This window comes from Perissodus microlepis, chromosome 17 (genome assembly GCF_051167445.1).
Source record: "Perissodus microlepis isolate ML-2025 ecotype Zambia chromosome 17, ASM5116744v1, whole genome shotgun sequence".
NCBI classification, from domain to species: Eukaryota; Metazoa; Chordata; class Actinopteri; order Cichliformes; family Cichlidae; genus Perissodus; species Perissodus microlepis.
This window is the reverse complement of record NC_140477.1, coordinates 32,063,396-32,080,462: the sequence shown is the minus strand read 5'-3', so window position 1 is coordinate 32,080,462 and position 17,067 is coordinate 32,063,396. Positions and strand designations below refer to the sequence as shown.

The 17,067-nt window shown below is 40.2% G+C and overlaps 1 protein-coding gene across 13 annotated transcripts in view; it reads left to right on the top strand.

The window, feature by feature from the left end:
• The window catches only part of dock7 (dedicator of cytokinesis 7), a 48,844-nt gene that overhangs the window by 17,201 nt on the left and 14,576 nt on the right, over window positions 1–17,067 (top strand). For 3 of the 13 annotated variants that reach the window (XM_084911065.1, XM_084911064.1, XM_084911068.1), the window contains exons 15-35: window positions 3,237–3,354; window positions 3,532–3,602; window positions 5,561–5,699; window positions 6,000–6,101; window positions 6,358–6,444; window positions 7,203–7,434; window positions 7,522–7,686; window positions 7,874–7,894; window positions 9,207–9,376; window positions 10,519–10,611; window positions 12,193–12,282; window positions 13,537–13,632; window positions 13,780–13,920; window positions 14,180–14,293; window positions 14,575–14,742; window positions 14,857–14,996; window positions 15,139–15,308; window positions 15,558–15,736; window positions 15,840–16,022; window positions 16,497–16,656; window positions 16,938–17,034. In XM_084911065.1, coding sequence (XP_084767191.1) covers window positions 3,237–3,354; window positions 3,532–3,602; window positions 5,561–5,699; window positions 6,000–6,101; window positions 6,358–6,444; window positions 7,203–7,434; window positions 7,522–7,686; window positions 7,874–7,894; window positions 9,207–9,376; window positions 10,519–10,611; window positions 12,193–12,282; window positions 13,537–13,632; window positions 13,780–13,920; window positions 14,180–14,293; window positions 14,575–14,742; window positions 14,857–14,996; window positions 15,139–15,308; window positions 15,558–15,736; window positions 15,840–16,022; window positions 16,497–16,656; window positions 16,938–17,034 — 2,736 coding nt within the window. The remainder of the gene's footprint in view (window positions 1–3,236; window positions 3,355–3,531; window positions 3,603–5,560; window positions 5,700–5,999; window positions 6,102–6,357; window positions 6,445–7,202; window positions 7,435–7,521; window positions 7,687–7,873; window positions 7,895–9,206; window positions 9,377–10,518; window positions 10,612–12,192; window positions 12,283–13,536; window positions 13,633–13,779; window positions 13,921–14,179; window positions 14,294–14,574; window positions 14,743–14,856; window positions 14,997–15,138; window positions 15,309–15,557; window positions 15,737–15,839; window positions 16,023–16,496; window positions 16,657–16,937; window positions 17,035–17,067) is intronic. The other 10 variants (XM_084911069.1, XM_084911067.1, XM_084911071.1 and 7 more) reach the window with 7 other exon arrangements.

Below are 17,067 nucleotides of genomic sequence, written 5' to 3'. Positions count from 1 at the left end.
TCTTCTGAACAAACAAATCACAGCAGTGTGCAAACGACATGTGTCTACCCCGCCCCCCCCCCCCCCCCCCCCCCCCCACACACACACATACACGCACTCACACACGCACATACACACACACTAACCATTTAACCCCAATCCCCTCTCCATACCACACCCTACCCTGCTCTCCAGCACTTTAGCTGATCAGCAGAAAGCCAACAATGACCACTGCTGTTTTGATGGATCGTCAGCCTGATCAATCTCAAACCTTATAACCCTGCACTCACTGGGCTCTGATTGATAATGCTGTGTGTAATTAATGCTCCTGGGTTTGATTTAGCATCCTGCTGAATCAGCCTCACACCAGACACACACACACTCTCTCTCTCTCGCTCTCTTGCTCTTCTTTCTCTTTTTGTCTGGAGATGGGATTGAGTCTGTCATCTGTGCCAGGTTTGAGCTCCTGGGTATGGATGATTTCAGAGAGTTTGGATATTATGTACTCATCATCACAGTTTTATTGCTCACTCATTTTGTCCCTTGTGGAAGTGAAATATGCTGACCTTCAACTGTGGTGGATGGTGGAACTAATCAGTAAAAATGTTTTGGTGTAATATTTAACCGGAATATAAATGTTGTAATTTTGTCATAGTAACACATTGCTGCATTTAAAAAATAAAGCAAATAGTTAAACGCTTAAAATTGTCCATAAAAACACAAGTTTTTAGTTTTGTTTCTTTATTTTCTTAATTAGCGTTAGCTTAAACTGTTAAATTTACAGTTACTATGCATTAAAATACCACCCAGTCGTTATAACGAGCTTGCTAGTAATTTGTGGTTTTAAGGATTTAGTACCTCAGGTTGGAGTGATTACTGGTCTTTTATATGAAAAGGGGAGGAACCAAACTTGGTAAGGAAAAGAAGGACTGAGTAAATGGGCCAGAAATTTACTTTATTGGCATAAAGTTCCTAACAATATTTAGCTCTCTAGCCTCCATTCCAGTACAGTGATTATTGTTTTGACTAACTTGAAGATACTTGAGAGTTAACATGTAACCTCCCATGCTGGAGTTCATCATTTAACTGTAGACGGCACATCCTCGAATTTTTGTGTTGATAGTCGGCATCCATAAAGTTGTTTCACTTCTTTCTCGTACTGCATCTATTTGATAACTTGTTGGAATGTCCAAAGACGCCTATTACTGTGACTCAGGCAGATCTCAAACATGCTAGCTTAATGTTTTGATGTCAGAGACATCTGATTTCAAATTCTCACTCAAGGCATGTAGAAACATATTTTCATGTCCTTGAATATCTCACTATATGTTGGCTGGTGGGTAGGACACCACTCTTCTGTACTGGTTAATTAGCAGGTTGGGACATTTGTGACTAAGTGGAAATTGTCTCCATGTAATGCATTTAAAGAAATTCACTTTTCAATGTTTAAACATAGATTTTTGTTAGCTTAAAAAGAAATTTAAAATGGGTCTAAAAAAGTAACTCTGAAATCTTACCTTAACAAGTCTAGAACAATTATTTCACTGCATTATTTTACTACATTGTCAGTCTTGAAGAATATATGAAAAATCCTTCAGAACATTGTGTGACAAAGGTAATGTTTTGGACTTGTGGAGTGTGATCTACCTCTACCAGGTCACATAGATCAAGAAGCACTTAAGAATCCTACTAAATTAATAATTCAGTTTTTAATACTCTATAATTACTCGTACTGGGAAATTTTTCCAACGACATCTAATCTGTTTATTAGAAAGCTATTGTTTTATTTAGAGCTGATAAACAGTGCCAGTTTTCCCTTATGGAGCCCCTCATCTCAAAATAGTAACTGTGCCTAAGTGCCATCTACATTGTAAAGTTTGCTTTCACATGTGTACTTATTAACTGAAGTTGAATCGGATGAGGTGAAGTGACCAATCAGGAATGCTTCCATTTGTGCTTTTATGGGTATTTCAGCTCTGCCACAGTAATGTCATCTTGGGGTCTATTTCAGTTCAACAGCCTGTTTCAGAACAGCCATGACAATTACTAGGACATGCTAGATGGATGTTAACAGAGGAAAAGATGGATTAGATTTTTAATCATTAGACAAAGATTCCCACGATTCCTTGTCACTTGTGGTTCCAGCTGCGGTCTCTGTGGGGTTATCCCCCACAGAATCGACTACGTCATTGCGGTTTGTCAGCTGATCCCAGGTTGCTTTACACTTCCTATTCTGGGGCTTCCTCCTCCTTCCCAACAGTCCAGTAGCGAGTATACCACACACATTTTGGCAACAATGAATGGGATTGTGAAGTAAAACAAGAGATTGACCAGGTGCCTTTTATCTCATGTATATGAATTAATTGCAAAAAACATCCAGTGTAAACCAAAGTAGTCTGGCTTATAGGGAGACTTACTTCACATGGAAGCGATTCTTGTGAAGTGGCAGTTGACAAAATTGGAAAAATAGCATCTCAAATTCGGAAAATTTTCCCCAGGGCCCTCAGCCGTTTATTCTCCACACATTATTCTGGTTTCCTTCTTTGCACGAAATTACAGACGATAATGCCATGCTCTCAGTACCCATCTTAAAATATTAGAAATCATTGCAGATAGTTAATATCCTTTTGTAGTGATTTATACAGTTCCCATTCCCCTCTTATCTAACCCATTCTGAAAAGTAAAGTCTATTTGCAATCGTTACCTTTCATGGTTACTGACAGGCCAAGCCTCCCTTAAGTACCAGTCAGAATAGGTTTAGCTGCTGTGGGAGCCTTGCCCCTTTTAATTGATCAGTTCGTGGAAACTGATGTAACAGTGTTAGGTAAGTAGGTCAAGCACTTTCAGAGACACTTGGTTATTAGAGTTAAAGGTCATTAATCCTCTTTACGTAGTCAAATGATATGGCCCTCCTTTTGGATTATTTTTCAAATCTGTATTTGAAAATGTGCTACGCAGTATTATAAAATTTGCTGAGGTGTATTAAAGTTACCACTTTATAATAGTTTAGCTTATGATGATGAGTAACACTGCTGCTTCCTAGATGTATTTTAAGGCCTGGAAAATGTAAACAATATGAATCTGTATGTTAAATGTCTCAGTTGCAAAAAGATTTTGATATAAAAGTAAATTGCTCTAAGGTTTATGTTATGCTTCTTTACTGTGTTATTCCTGTCTTTTAATTCTAGTGTGGTTGAATCTCTGATGTGCATTTTTTTTCCTTTGTGTGTCTGTGCTCTTGAACATATATTTTTCAGAAATCTGCTATATGTGAACCCTCAGAGTCTGAACTTTGCCAACCGCCAAGGCTCCGCCCGCAACATCACTGTGAAAGTGCAATTTATGAACGGAGAAGATCCAAGCAATGCAATGCCGGTACACAATGATTTTCCAGAACATGAAGATTGTTGTTTTTGAATCTTAGTCAAGCTATGAATGTAATATCTGTCAGACCTTTTAGTGTCTTGGCAACTTTTATTATGCAGTTGGTAATAATTAAAAGATAGATTTTTCATTATCTGATTTATTGTAAAACTGTTGTTTATTCCTCAGGTAATATTTGGGAAGTCAAGTTGTGCTGATTTCTACAAAGAGGCCTACACTGCAGTGGTGTACCACAACAGGTGTGTTTTGGTTGAAATAAGCTACATAGTGTGCTGTTCCAAACGCGTCGTCAAAAATCAACTCTACTCAGAAAAATCAGGAAAAAGGATGTTAACTTTGATCTGTATCAAAATGAGAGAAAAACATATCCTAAAAGACAAAACACAAGCAGATCAGGTAAAACATCCTCATTGTTTTGAGGACAAAAATCAAGCATTTGGGAGAAACCCCCCCCCACTGCAAACCAAGGAATATATAGAATAGCATTTATTATTTACCAAAGTTGTAAAGATATTTTCTTAATTTGCACGTTTTTTATTATTTTATATACTTTACACTGTTCAGATTAATAACAGAAATGCATCCATCCATTTTCTTTAAACCACTAAACCAAATCAATGATACGAAGGGTGGGAGGAGCCTATCCTAGCGGACACTGGGGAAAATATCTGGTAGATAAAGACAAAAACGGTTGACGTTCACATTCACATCTATAGGCAATTTAGAATCACCACTCAATCTACCACGCAGAAGGCAGCCAGAGTACCTGGAGAGAGCCCACTCAGGAACAGGGGGAACATGCAAGTTCCTCACAGAAAGGCACCAGGTTGCTTTCAGGTGTGGACGCAGAGCCTTCTTGCTGTGAGGTGACAGTGCTGATCACTGCACCAGCATGCCAGCTTACAAAGGCCAGAAATTTAAAAGGTGGGGAAAAATCACCACTACTTCAACATCACTGTAAAGTCTGCGCTTGTCCTACATTCAGTGCTATTTTTTAGAAATGGGTTAAGTTCATTTTTAGATGGTTTCAAGTGGTGTTCATTTTAATAACTAGTGTAAATTGTTGACAGTGCATTTGTTGTTATTTATATCTGAGTGACAGTAGCACTTTGACTAGGAATTTGCTGCAAAAGAAGAAATGTCAATACAGTTTGCATTTCGCTTAGAACTAGCACAAAATATTTTACCATGTATATCTCTAAAAATAAGAAATGCCATAAGAAAGAACTGCTTTCTCCATCTTGAATTTGCTGTTGGTTTTAATGGAGGTTGCCCTGCCAATAACCTACAATCATTTCCAATAAAAGTTTCTCCTGATGCTGTTTTTGCTCCAGGATTTTTCCTTTTCTGGTCCAGAACCAAACTGTTTCTTCCCATGAGAAATCAGTTGCCTTCTATGACCCTTTTAAGCAGTTTGGGTTGTTTCCATCCTTGAAGCTATCTTAGTAGATCTGTTGATGGGCTTACTATAGCTGTGGTTGTTTGTTTCTGAATGTTTCCTCCTGAGGGACTTGTAAGAATTCAGCTGAAGTGAATAATAATGTGTTTATATAATTTCTTTGTTTTTAGATCACTTGAACCCCTGCTTTACTTGAGACAAATATTCCCAAGTTAAAAATTGAGGGTGGAAATGGAATATGTTTAGGTCAATTGATATAAATATTTGTAATTGTGGGAGTGAAAATGGAGCACATAAGCCTGTTAAGCCAGTTTATAAAACAACAAGCCTAATGTATTCAATATTCTTTGCAATTAACTCTCTAAAAGCCTTCTGGGAAAGCATTGAGAAAAGCCTTTGCATATTTCTGACTGACGTGTGCTCCCTTCAGTAACATATACTGATCACCAGTATTGAAGAGGTGTTAACCAGTGAGCAGGCAGTTGGTAGAACAGCGCACTTGCACATTTGATACAGCTAAGAAACTCTTCTACTGTTCTCTATGCCTAAGTTGTGCTTATACAGTGTGTTCAGACAGTGGAAGATCTATAGTTATAGTGGCTGTAGCTGGAACCATCAGCCAAGTGAAGCAACATCGAGATAGCGGCCTGAACTGTATGATATGCCTACACAGTTTAATCGATTGAGTGCAAGCCACTCAAAAGAGATTAGTTCTCAATTATCTGACTCTAAAATGATCAGTTTGTGATACTCATGAAATTCTTTTTGTTTTTTTGTTTTTTTTACTAATTGATGTAGATCTCCTGACTTTCATGACGAGATTAAGATCAAACTGCCCGCCTCTCTGTCAGACCACCACCACATTCTTTTCACCTTTTACCATGTCAGCTGCCAGCAGAAGCAGAACACACCACTGGAGACCCCTGTGGGATACACGGTAAAATCATGTGATAATGCACGTGTGTATAATTTCAAATTTGTGCTCTGTTCTTTCATAGCTGTGAATTTAGACACACCCACTTCAAACCCCATTTGCAAAAAGACACAAATGAAAGAAATTTAACTGAAAATAGCACAAGTACAACATATGAAAGGGTGAAAAAAAGATTCATTTATTTAGCGAGATGTTTACACAGCCTACAAATCTTTTTCAAAACAGTCACTCACATTCTCCTAGTGAATTTAGAAGATGTATGTGTATTGTTTATCATTTATCTCTCTCTTTTTTTGTGTGCAGTGGATTCCTATGTTGCAGAACGGGCGTCTGAGAACGGGACACTTCTGTCTGCCTGTGTCTCTGGAAAAACCACCACAGTCCTACTCTGTTCTCTCCCCAGATGTAAGCATTTTTTAAGCTTATATTGAATGAAACAAGCATAATGCAGAGAGATGAGCTAAAGGAGAACTTCTAATGTTTCTATATTAAATATAACTAGTGTTCTATATATGGGATTCCCAGGATGCACTTCAGAAATCATTATTATATAATACTGCATTATCACAAGCAAATCAGATAACCTGGCCCTTCCCTTTCATTGTTTCTCTCTGTTATGTAAGTGCCACTCGGATTTACTCTCCCATTATTGTACCTTCAGGTCCCTCTCCCGGGCATGAAGTGGGTAGACAACCATCGAGGAGTATTCAATGTAGAAGTGGTCGCTGTTTCAACCATCCACACACAGGTAATAGTACTAAGCACAACGGCTTCACAGTAGCTACAGTAGTTTTGTGCATTTTTCAGATTCATTAGTTAAATGATGTCCTAGAATGTAAAACCTTAGAATATCAACATAACCTGTTATTTTGAAACAAAGATGGACAGATTTATTATTGTAATGTGACTCAAAATATTTCACTTAACGTTAATAGAAAAACATTATTTTCATACCTAAACTGTAATTCCTTCCCAGCACCAGTTTATTAGGTAGTGACTCTTACCTTGCCAGTAATTTACTGAGGCCTACTCCATCTCTGATTTGACTGTGGTGTTGGGAGGAGCTTGACCATGGCTTCTAGGAACCCAGCTGGGACTAATGTGCTCATAAATCACTGTTCTTGGCACAGATTAGACTTGTTGGATTCTCCTGTGTACTTGTAGCAATGTTCGGCTTGCGGTTTTTACTCGGGGAGCCAACTTGCTGGTTTAGCAAAGAATACTGAAGAATAGATCCAAGCTTACTTTTGTTTACTTTCTTCCCCTTTAGCTTTTTCATCCTTGTACGCAATTGTGTTTTCTAATTCTTGCCCTCTTCTTCTCTTGGTATTTTTTTTTCTATCCATTAATCTTTGTCACATTTCTTTCTTCCTTTATCTCCTTTTTACGTGATTTTCTCTGTTTGCCACTTCCACATTATGGTACCGACATTTGTTTTTGCCAAAAAACTTTCTCTCTCTTATTAACCTCATCTCTACCCCCATTCCTCCAACTCTCCATCATTAGGACCAGTACCTGGATAAGTTCTTTGCGTTGGTGCATGCCCTGGATGAGCACATGTTCCCAGTAAGGATAGGAGACATGCGAATCATGGAGAACAACCTGGAAACTGAGCTCAAGTCCAGCATTGCAGCACTAAACTCGTCCCAACTTGAACCAATAGTTCGATTCCTTCACCTTCTACTTGACAAGTTGGTGTTGCTGGTAGTGCGCCCGCCCGTCATTGCTGGACAGATAGGTATGATAAAGGCCTGCACCAGATAAAAACGAAAGGCTACACTTGTAATTATGTTAACTAGCAGAAAGCTCTTCTTTTTGTCTTTAGTGAATCTTGGGCAAGCATGTTTCGAGGTGATGGCCTCCATAGTGAACCGGCTTCATAAGTACCTGGACACCAACCAGGACATGCATGGCCGCAACAGCCTGCTGTCTTCATACATCCACTATGTCTTCCGCTTGCCCAGCACCGACCCCAACTCGCCCTCGCCAGGTACAGTGACTACAGTGTCCTCCCATTTTTCTTTATCCTGAATCTTCTATTTTCTCCTTTTAAGTTAACCCCTTTCAACCCTTAACTCATCAAATCTTCCTGCCATAATTTTCTTTTTCTATTTCTTTTCATCTTTTACTATTTTTTTCCTCCCACATCCATTTTGTCTTCTACCTGCTCAACACAGACACCAACTCATCCTTAACAGGTAGATATGGCCAGCGTCTGTACATCACAACAGATTTAGCCTTTGGATAAAAGTTACAGTTGTTTTTTTGGTGTATTGGCTAGGGATGGGTATCGTTTAGGTTTTATCCGATACCAGTACCAAACCGGTACTTTTGAAACGGTGCCGGTGCTTAAACGGTGCTCGAACCGGTGCTTAAAGAATGGAGAACACAAAATTGGTCCAAAAACCTCTCATGTTCTGCTGTTTTTTTGTAAAAAGATAACAATGTTAGCCTTTTCTGCAGCTATAGGGGATTTATGGCATCACTCTTGGCTGGAAGCAGTGCTTAATCAATGGAAAAAAACACAAACTTTGTCCAAAAACCTCTCATGTTTAGCTGTTTTCCACTTTTTCTTTGGTCATTTTAGCCTTTTTGGCCAGGGTGAAGGGAGTATCTGCCATCAAACAAGAAGACAGCCTCATGTAACTACGACGGTGTTTGCTAGTTCACCTTACATGCATTAATGTAATAACGTGGTTAGCCTACTCAACGTAACTTACACACGAACAACATTAAGCTACTCACGCAGAGAAGAACGGCTGCTGCTGCCATCATCATCCGTCATCATTTCTGCTACACTGGCAGGGCTAGGGGCCAGGACTCTAATCTTCGGGTTTTTGGGGGATGTTGCTAACTCCGGGTCCGATAACAGGCAACCCACCCGCAGTAGATGTGCCCGGTGTGAGGTCTCGCAGTAAGCTATCAAATACGGCGCATTTCTCGGCTTTAACAAAATGCTATACGTCGCCAGGTGTTTCATCAGATTCGAGGAGTTACCTCCTTTGCACAGTATCACCTTAAAGCACTTGTTGCAGGCTGCTGAGTTTGCATCTTCTGCTGTGAAGTACAGCCAGACTTTGACCGCTTCGCCTTGGGCATTTTTAATCTGTAGCTCTTCTCTAAAAGAACGTACGTACCTGGGCCCGCCTACTACGCTTGCAAAGGTAAAATGATTGGCTAGAATCCAAAGTGTATGACATTTCAGGAAAAAAAAAGCACTGAAATAAACCACCGAAATGTGCGCTGCTTTTCGGTCTGGTTACTACCGTTTATGTCAGAACCGGTGCCATTATGGCCGGTACATACCGGTACCCATCCCTAGTATTGGCTTGTATTTGGTATATACAGGTTTTTGGGGGTTTTTGCAGTGGCTTTTGTTGTTAAACCATCCACTGCCAGAAGTGTTAATTCAACTACTCTGAAATAATGGGTTCATTACTGGATGGTTAGGTGCAGTGGCTCATCGAAGTCCTATTTTCCTAATTTCCTTTCTGTTGTGTGTCGCCAAAGGCCCAGGAGGGTTGGGAGGTTCGGTTCACTATGCCACCATGGCTCGCTCAGCTGTTCGACCAGCCAGCCTTAACCTCAACCGCTCCCGTAGTCTTAGCAACAGTAACCCCGACATCTCCGGTACGCCCACCTCTCCTGACGATGAGGTCCGCTCCATCATTGGCAGCAAGGTAAGGTCTTCAAGTCATACATGACCCTTTCTCTGAGTGGTCATTCAGTTTTCTGTTAAATCTTTAACGAAGCACTAAAATTCTTACATGTGGTCCAAATGTGGCCTGAACCCACGCTCATATTTTTGGGAGCACTTTGCTCTAAATTTGGCTCATACATACTCCATGTGGATGTCAGATACTGTAGTTAATTATTTAACACTGTTGTAATGTAGGAGCTCTTGCTCTGTGATGTATTTTTAGACAGACTCGTGTAAAGTATTTGTACTGAATATGTGTATCTTAAACCACACAAGGTAGAGGCCTCCCTCTGCACAGTGACCCACAGTTTTATCAACATGTAAACTGCATGAGCGTTGTGCAAACACAAGCTTGAACATCTTATCTCTCCAACCGTTGTACGAGCAACCTGTCACACACATATACTCACTCACTCACATGCTATGCACAAATAATGCTTATTATGCATTGTGAAAAATGTACGTTGTATTTAGTTTAAAGTCAAATCAGTCAAGATTAAATATTATTTCAATAGCCATGTCTTTTCTGAGGACTCTAACAGTAGCATAGTCTCTTCAGTCTTTTTTTGATTTCTTTGTTCCTTTTTATTTCATTTTATTCTTTTAATTGAGGTCATGTATTTTGTCTCATATAATTTGGGAGTTCCCACTTCAAACTTTTTTTTTCATATAACCCCCTCAAAAAACCCAACAAATGTGTGAACAGTGACTGAATGATGTAATGTGCCTTTTTAATGGTCTTGCTATATTTGTAACCATGACATGATGGATGCAGCCCCTTTTTTGATGAATGTTTCCTTTTGCTGCTAATACTTAACTAAACCATTCTTCTCTTGTCTCTTAGGGAGGGGTAGTTGTTATGGGGGGGGGGGGGGGGGGGGGGTTGTTAACGCAGAGAAAGAAAGGGAGAGAGAGAACCTTTGTGCTTTGCTCCTATGTGGTGATGATTTTTAATTTACTGACAGCTAACCGTTTTGAGGCCCTTGGCATCGTCCAGCTGTCCTGACCTCTGAACCTCTTTAACTTGTCATTATTCCTTCCCTCCTCCTTCTCCCCCCCGTGCTGCTCGCTTGTTCCCTTGCTTCCCGCCTGCCTTGTGTCCTTTGACCCTGGCACCCCTAGGGCTTAGACCGATCCAACTCGTGGGTGAACACCATGGGCTCTAAGAGTGCCCCCTGGGGATCCAGCCCTGGGTCCGCTCCAGAAACCATGCAGGTGGTTTTATGAATGCCCCGTCCTCCACTTTGCCTCACGACAAAAACAACCTACACTTAAGGGATACTGAGATATTTGGAGTTTTGGCTTATTTGTGTGCTTTGCTGGAATCATTAATAGCGAGGCATATCGGGTATATCAGTGCTTATCCATTCTAAGGTTTTTCATTTTTGTGTCTTTTTATTTTGTCATGCTCACACCTTTCATTAATATTTTCAGCCTATCCTTTAAGCTCTTTGCAGTGGTTTTAAGTGACCTGGCCGTGATGCAGACCACATTTTGCTTTTTTAAAAATTCAAAGTACACATATTTCTAAACCACACACAAAGTGGCTAGTATCAAAGACTCTAAAGACAAAGACATAAAAGACCAAAACTTCAGAATATTACAGTATTCTGTTATACCTCAAGTCACAACCCTCCCATTAATCCCATACGTGGGAGTCACAGCCGCCTCCATGACCCTCCAGTCATGTTAGTCTTAGGTGTCAGCCCTCTTTGCGAATCGCATCTAACACATCTCTTTTTTTTCTCTGTATCTGCATTAAAAGTAGCCAAAATTAAGATGTATCCAAATATAGGCCAGAGCAATCCATGGTAGCAGTTTCTCAGATATTGTTGACCTCTCTTCTAGGTTTACTGTGATCAGTCATTGCTAGCCTAAATCCAACACAATCTTTCAGAGAATAATTGGGTTGGTAGAGAAAATGAGAGTTGTGTTAGAATTCCATCAGCAGACTAGTCGTTCTTTTTTATGTTTTTTTTTTTTTTATTTATCTTTACCCCCCTTTTTTTTAAAAAGAATTTTCCCTTTTTCCCTCTATGGATTTCCTCTGCTCTCAGCTAGTTAACCTGCATGACCCTCTCCTAACACCCCTCATTTCAACCACAGTTCATTTATTTCTGGAGCATGGTATATCTGTGAGTGTGACTGTGCATCTACGTGTGTTGTCTTTGTCTGCCTCAATTTCCATCTTAATGTGATCTTAAGTCCTCTGTCATTTTAATTTGTCATAACATATTAATTTACACAAATATAAAAATAAATGGGCATATTGTAGCCATAGAATCACACCTAGCTTACCACAGTAAATGTGCATAGACTGGCAGAGCACATTCATAATAAGCATTTAGCATGGGATGTTGTCCAGCTACCTGCAATAAAACCATCTCTAAGGTCTTGTATTTACCTGGAGGGATGCAGAATGGCTCATTATTAAGCAATGGCTAGAGTGTTGCACAAAAGCATTATTGATGTTGAGACTACATTTGATTGCACTTTTGTGTAGCCATTTTGCATCTCTACCATAAGATGCTCAAACTATTGATGTATCAGCTGTTTTAGATTATGGGTACAATGCTTTTCAAGTGCTGTGGCCCTGTCCTGTGTCTGTTGTTTTGTGTCTTCATGTATGAAAATGTCCAACAGATCACAAAAGTGTACGTGTGTGTGTGTGTGTGAGGGGGCTGTGTTACTCAGCACGCACGTTTTGCCTGTGTGCTGAGGAAGAAGGTGCAACCCCACTCTCTCGTTGCTCCTCCACTAACCTTGCTGTCACCGTTCCATTCATCCCACTCATAGGCCATGGAGCGCTGTGGCAATCGCATGTCTTCGCACACTGAGAGCGCCAGTTTCTTGCAAACTTTAACAGGACGGTTGCCCACAAAAAAGGTAGAGCCACTTGCACTGGGGGAGGAGCCGACCCCCAGCCACCTCTTGTCCTCCTCCTCCTCACCTGTCTTGTCTGTGGATGTGTGCCTCTGGATTGATTGATGTCGTATTTGGTTGTTGTGGAGTCTTGTTGAATGCTGTATGTCACCGATCTGCCTCTTGTTCTCAATATGAGGATATTTTGATGTGATGTGAATGTTGGTTGTAATCTGGCTAACACTGACTATTGGAAAGTCTTTTTTATTGTCCACCGCTCAGTCAGGGGGTGCAAATTGTATTTGGTTTTCATTTTAAAAAATCTGATACTGTTTGACTTTCAGTCAGGTGCTATATTACCATAGGAAATACTTACCAGTAAACATACAGACAGGTGGGCGGGTATGTTTAGTGTCAATCGGGGCAAAGTTCATAATTTTCACTTAGGTTGAAAAAATTAAATTTATAATAGAATTTTTAAGCAGGTCTAGTTTACTTGGTGTTTTATACCAAGCTGTGTGTCTGCTATAACAACCTTAAACTCTTTAATAAAATATTTCTTTCCAGTAGGCAGTACAATACAGGTTTAAAATGATGTATTTAAGACTTACCAGTCTGATGAAAAGTCAGTATGTTAGCCAGACTTGTGGTGGATTTTAGTGTTGCATAAAATACACACAACTCGAAAAATGTTATTTTTGCATAATAAGACGACCAAATGTAAAATAAATAAATAAATAAAAAAATGTTGTTCTTTGTAAAACTAGAATTATTTTTCTGTCTTTAAAAGAGAGAAATGTATTTTAGTCATATACATTAGGTCGCACTACAAAATACTGCAGTTTCCATGGTGAAAGGAGTGCATCATTTGTTAAAAGCAAAAATGTTGCACACGTCTATAACAGTTTTTTTTATTAATCTCTAACTTTGTCTGCAATGAAGTTCATTTTCAGCTTTGGAGGAGCAGAAGCTTTACTGGGCTGTCTTGTTCTTTCATATAGAGAATCTAGTACGCGTTCTTATTTGTTCTATATTCCTGGTCACAACAGTTGATACCTGCTAGCAGGTTATGTCTGTAGCCAATCTAAAACTTCTTTTATGTCATAACCCATGAAAATAAATACATTTTGAGATCTATCTGACCAGGCGAACTAAGTATAGATTATGCTTGGTTACTTTTTCTGGTGCCTCACATTATCTCTGTCTGGCTGTACTGCTTTCCCTTTCCCTCTCTGTCCATCCCTCTTTCTTTGTCTCTGTTTTGATTTTCTGACTCAGCTCTTCCATGAAGAGTTGGCTCTCCAGTGGGTGGTGAGCAGTGGAAGTGTACGTGAGGGTGCTCTGCAACAGGCCTGGTTTTTCTTTGAACTCATGGTAAGAAAACAAAATCTGGATAAAGTGTAACATATGTGGGTCTGTCTGACATTGTTCTTTTTGTGTAAAAATAAAAAATAATACTAATAATGATAATAAAACTTGGCAACAGCTTATGTTTTACCCCAATGAACACCTTTACCTCAGGTGAAGAGTATTATCCACCACCTTTACTTCACTGACCGCTTAGAGTCACCCAGGAAGAACCGTTTCCCAGAACGCTTCATGGACGACATCACAGCTCTGGTCAGCACCATCGCTGGTGACATTGTGTCTCGCTTCCAAAAGGTAAATAATGACCCAGTTCTGTGTCTTGAGGTGTTTGTAAGAGGCTTGTCAGTTTGGATTGGAACAGGGATTTGCAGGATTGTTATATATGGGAAAGTTGGAAAAAGGAATCTTATGAGTTGTTAAAACTGTAAAAGAAGTTGTATGTTCATATATTTTTGTCATTTCTGGATATTATTTTGTGGCATATTAAGTTTGGAGGTGTAATTTCCAAGGCATGCCCTTGACATGTATAAAGCATGTTTTCTCATCCGTTCAGGATCTGGAGCTGGTGGAGAGGCTGAACATGAGCCTGGCCTTCTTTCTCAATGACTTGCTGTCAGTTATGGACCGAGGATTTGTCTTCAGCCTGATTAGGGCATACTGGAAACAGGTAAATGAGTTTGTTTTTCTCGGTCTTTTGGTTTTTAATTTTTAAATTGCCATGGCTGTCAGGATCAGTATGACTGAAAAAAAGCCAGGTGAGTGCCGAAACTTCTGATTAGGCCTTCATTAAACTATTTAAAGCGTGGATCTCCTTTTTGTGCATTTCAGCTTTATTTACAGCACTATAACAGCCTAATATGTGATGACATTTCAACACTTTCTTTTACTGCACATGCTCCATTTTTGTTTTTAATATGTAAATGAGTATTTTCTGTTACCTTTTTCTAGGTGTCCACAAAGCTTTATGCTTTACAGAACCCAACCCTGGAGTCTTTGCGGCTTGATTTCTTAAGGATTGTTTGCAGTCATGAACACTACGTCACCCTCAACCTGCCCTGCAGCCTGCTCACACCACCTGCCTCTCCTTCTCCCTCTGTGTCCTCAGCAACATCGCAGGTCAATTTTTACTCTTTTTGCCCTTAAAAGGCTGACACTCTGAAAATTTCAGCGTACAGATGTTAGATTTATGTACAGTCAAACACTATTAATAGTGTCTCTTATCTCTCACAGAGCTCTGGCTTCTCCACACACGTCCAGGACCAAAAGATAGCCAACATGTTTGAGCTGTCTGTCCCCTTCAGAGAACAGCATTATCTGGCTGGACTGGTACTGTCTGAACTGTCAGTAATACTGGACCCAGACAATGAGGGGTGAGAAGATGTTTTAATTAAGAAAGATTCTAAATGTGAATGTGTTTTATTGTCTGAATCTTCCCGTGATTGAGCTGAAACATTCCATTTCGCTTCCTTTTAAATTTGTTTTGCTTCTTCTCTTTCGTATTGTGTGCTGTAGGATGTTCAGTCTGCATAAGAAAGTAGTGAGTGTCGTTCACAACCTCCTTTCCAGCCACGACTCTGATCCTCGCTATGCCGACCCTGAAGTCAAGGCCCGTGTTGCTATGCTTTACCTGCCTCTCATCAGCATTGTCATGGAGGCACTGCCTCAACTCCACGATTTTACAGGTACAGGTGACATTTTTAGTATGAAGCAGCTTAAGAGTTAGCAATGTACGAATCTTTTGATTACTTTTTGATTTTTTTTTTTCAAACCTTTAGATTAGTTTAAATATTTTCTCAGGTCTTCTTTCAATTTTGTCAAGATAATTTCCTTATCAAAACGCAAATGTATTATCTTCCTCCGTTTTTATCTTTGTCTGCTGTCTCATGTCTGATTATTTGGCAACTTATGTTCTTTCCTTTTTGTTTTATTAGAGTCACATAATCAGTGGGGTCGACCGGGCGGCCCTCAGGGGGCAGCTGTAGGCACCAGCGGAGAAGAGACAGAGGGAGAAGGTAACAGCATGATCAGTCAGACTGTCGCCATGGCAATAGCAGGCACCTCAACCGCATCTCCGATGTCCCGACCGAGCAGCTTCTTGCTCAACTCGCAGGTAATTTCCTGCAAGACACAGTGACTGTATCAATTTATCTGCAGTTAATGGAAATATCTCAGTGCCGTGTGCTGCTTCCTCCTTTTGTGTTCTCGCATTCCAGGCGAGTCGTCAGCACGGGAGCTTCTCAGCCGAGTCCAGTCGGAGCCTGCTGATCTGTCTGCTGTGGGTGCTAAAGAATGCTGATGAGCTAGTGTTACAGAAATGGTTCACAGACCTGTCAGTGTCTCAGCTCAACCGCCTTCTGGATCTCCTCTACCTCTGCGTCTCCTGCTTTGAATACAAGGTAACATCAACAATCACTGCCTAACAGTTTGAGCTAATTAAGCATTAATTACCCACCTGAGAGCGCACTGCATACTGGGGGAATCTACATTGTGGGTTACGTCCACCTCTTCTGTTTATTTTCTATATTAAAATTGGGGGCGCTCATGAGCCTGGATAATATTTCTGATTGAAACTTGGTGAAACTACAAAACTAAACTTTTGCATGTGCTCTAGTACTAACTTAACTAAAAATATTTTCACATTTACCATCTAACTTTACATTTCTTTTCAAAAGGTTCTATAATTATCTATTTCCTTCTGTGTGTTTCAAGCTCTTTATGCTATGCTGTGTGTTTGTTGTTTGCTGTGCTGTGCTTGCATATTTGCTTTTCATGCTACTAACCCGCTTTGCTTGCTTGGTGCTTCACTGCAAGTAACTTCCCTGCTGTGTGTTCTCTGTCCGTCCATTCACCCTCTACCTCATGGATACAAGGCCCATGTTGTGTTCACCATGCAGGGGAAGAAGGCGTTTGAACGCATGAACAGCCTAACCTTTAAGAAATCCAAAGATATGAAGGCCAAGCTGGAGGAAGCCATACTGGGCAGCATTGGGGCCAGACAGGAAATGGTGCGACGCAGCCGGGGGCAGCTAGGTGAGATTTAAACTTCAGGCACGCTCACACAGTTGCAGGTAGGAAAAAATAAGAAATGCTGAGAATCAGAATTTAAGGATCACACCAATACTTACAATAATCAGTGTATTCTGCTTTTTCTCCTGGACACAGGTGCATGCATACATACGTGTATTTAGCTGTACCTTTTGAAAGTACTGTAAATACAGCTACAGCCAGTTTGTCACGTTTTTTGTGTGCAGGGAGCCTCTTTCATCACTGTTTAAAAAAGAAACTGTAAATAATGTTTCCCCATCATCTAGAGCGGAGTCCATCTGGCAGTGCTTTTGGCAGCCAGGAAAACCTTCGATGGAGAAAGGACATGACCCACTGGAGACAAAACAGCGAAAAGATGGACAAGTATGGTCTTTTGAACTGTTGAAGGGCATTTTT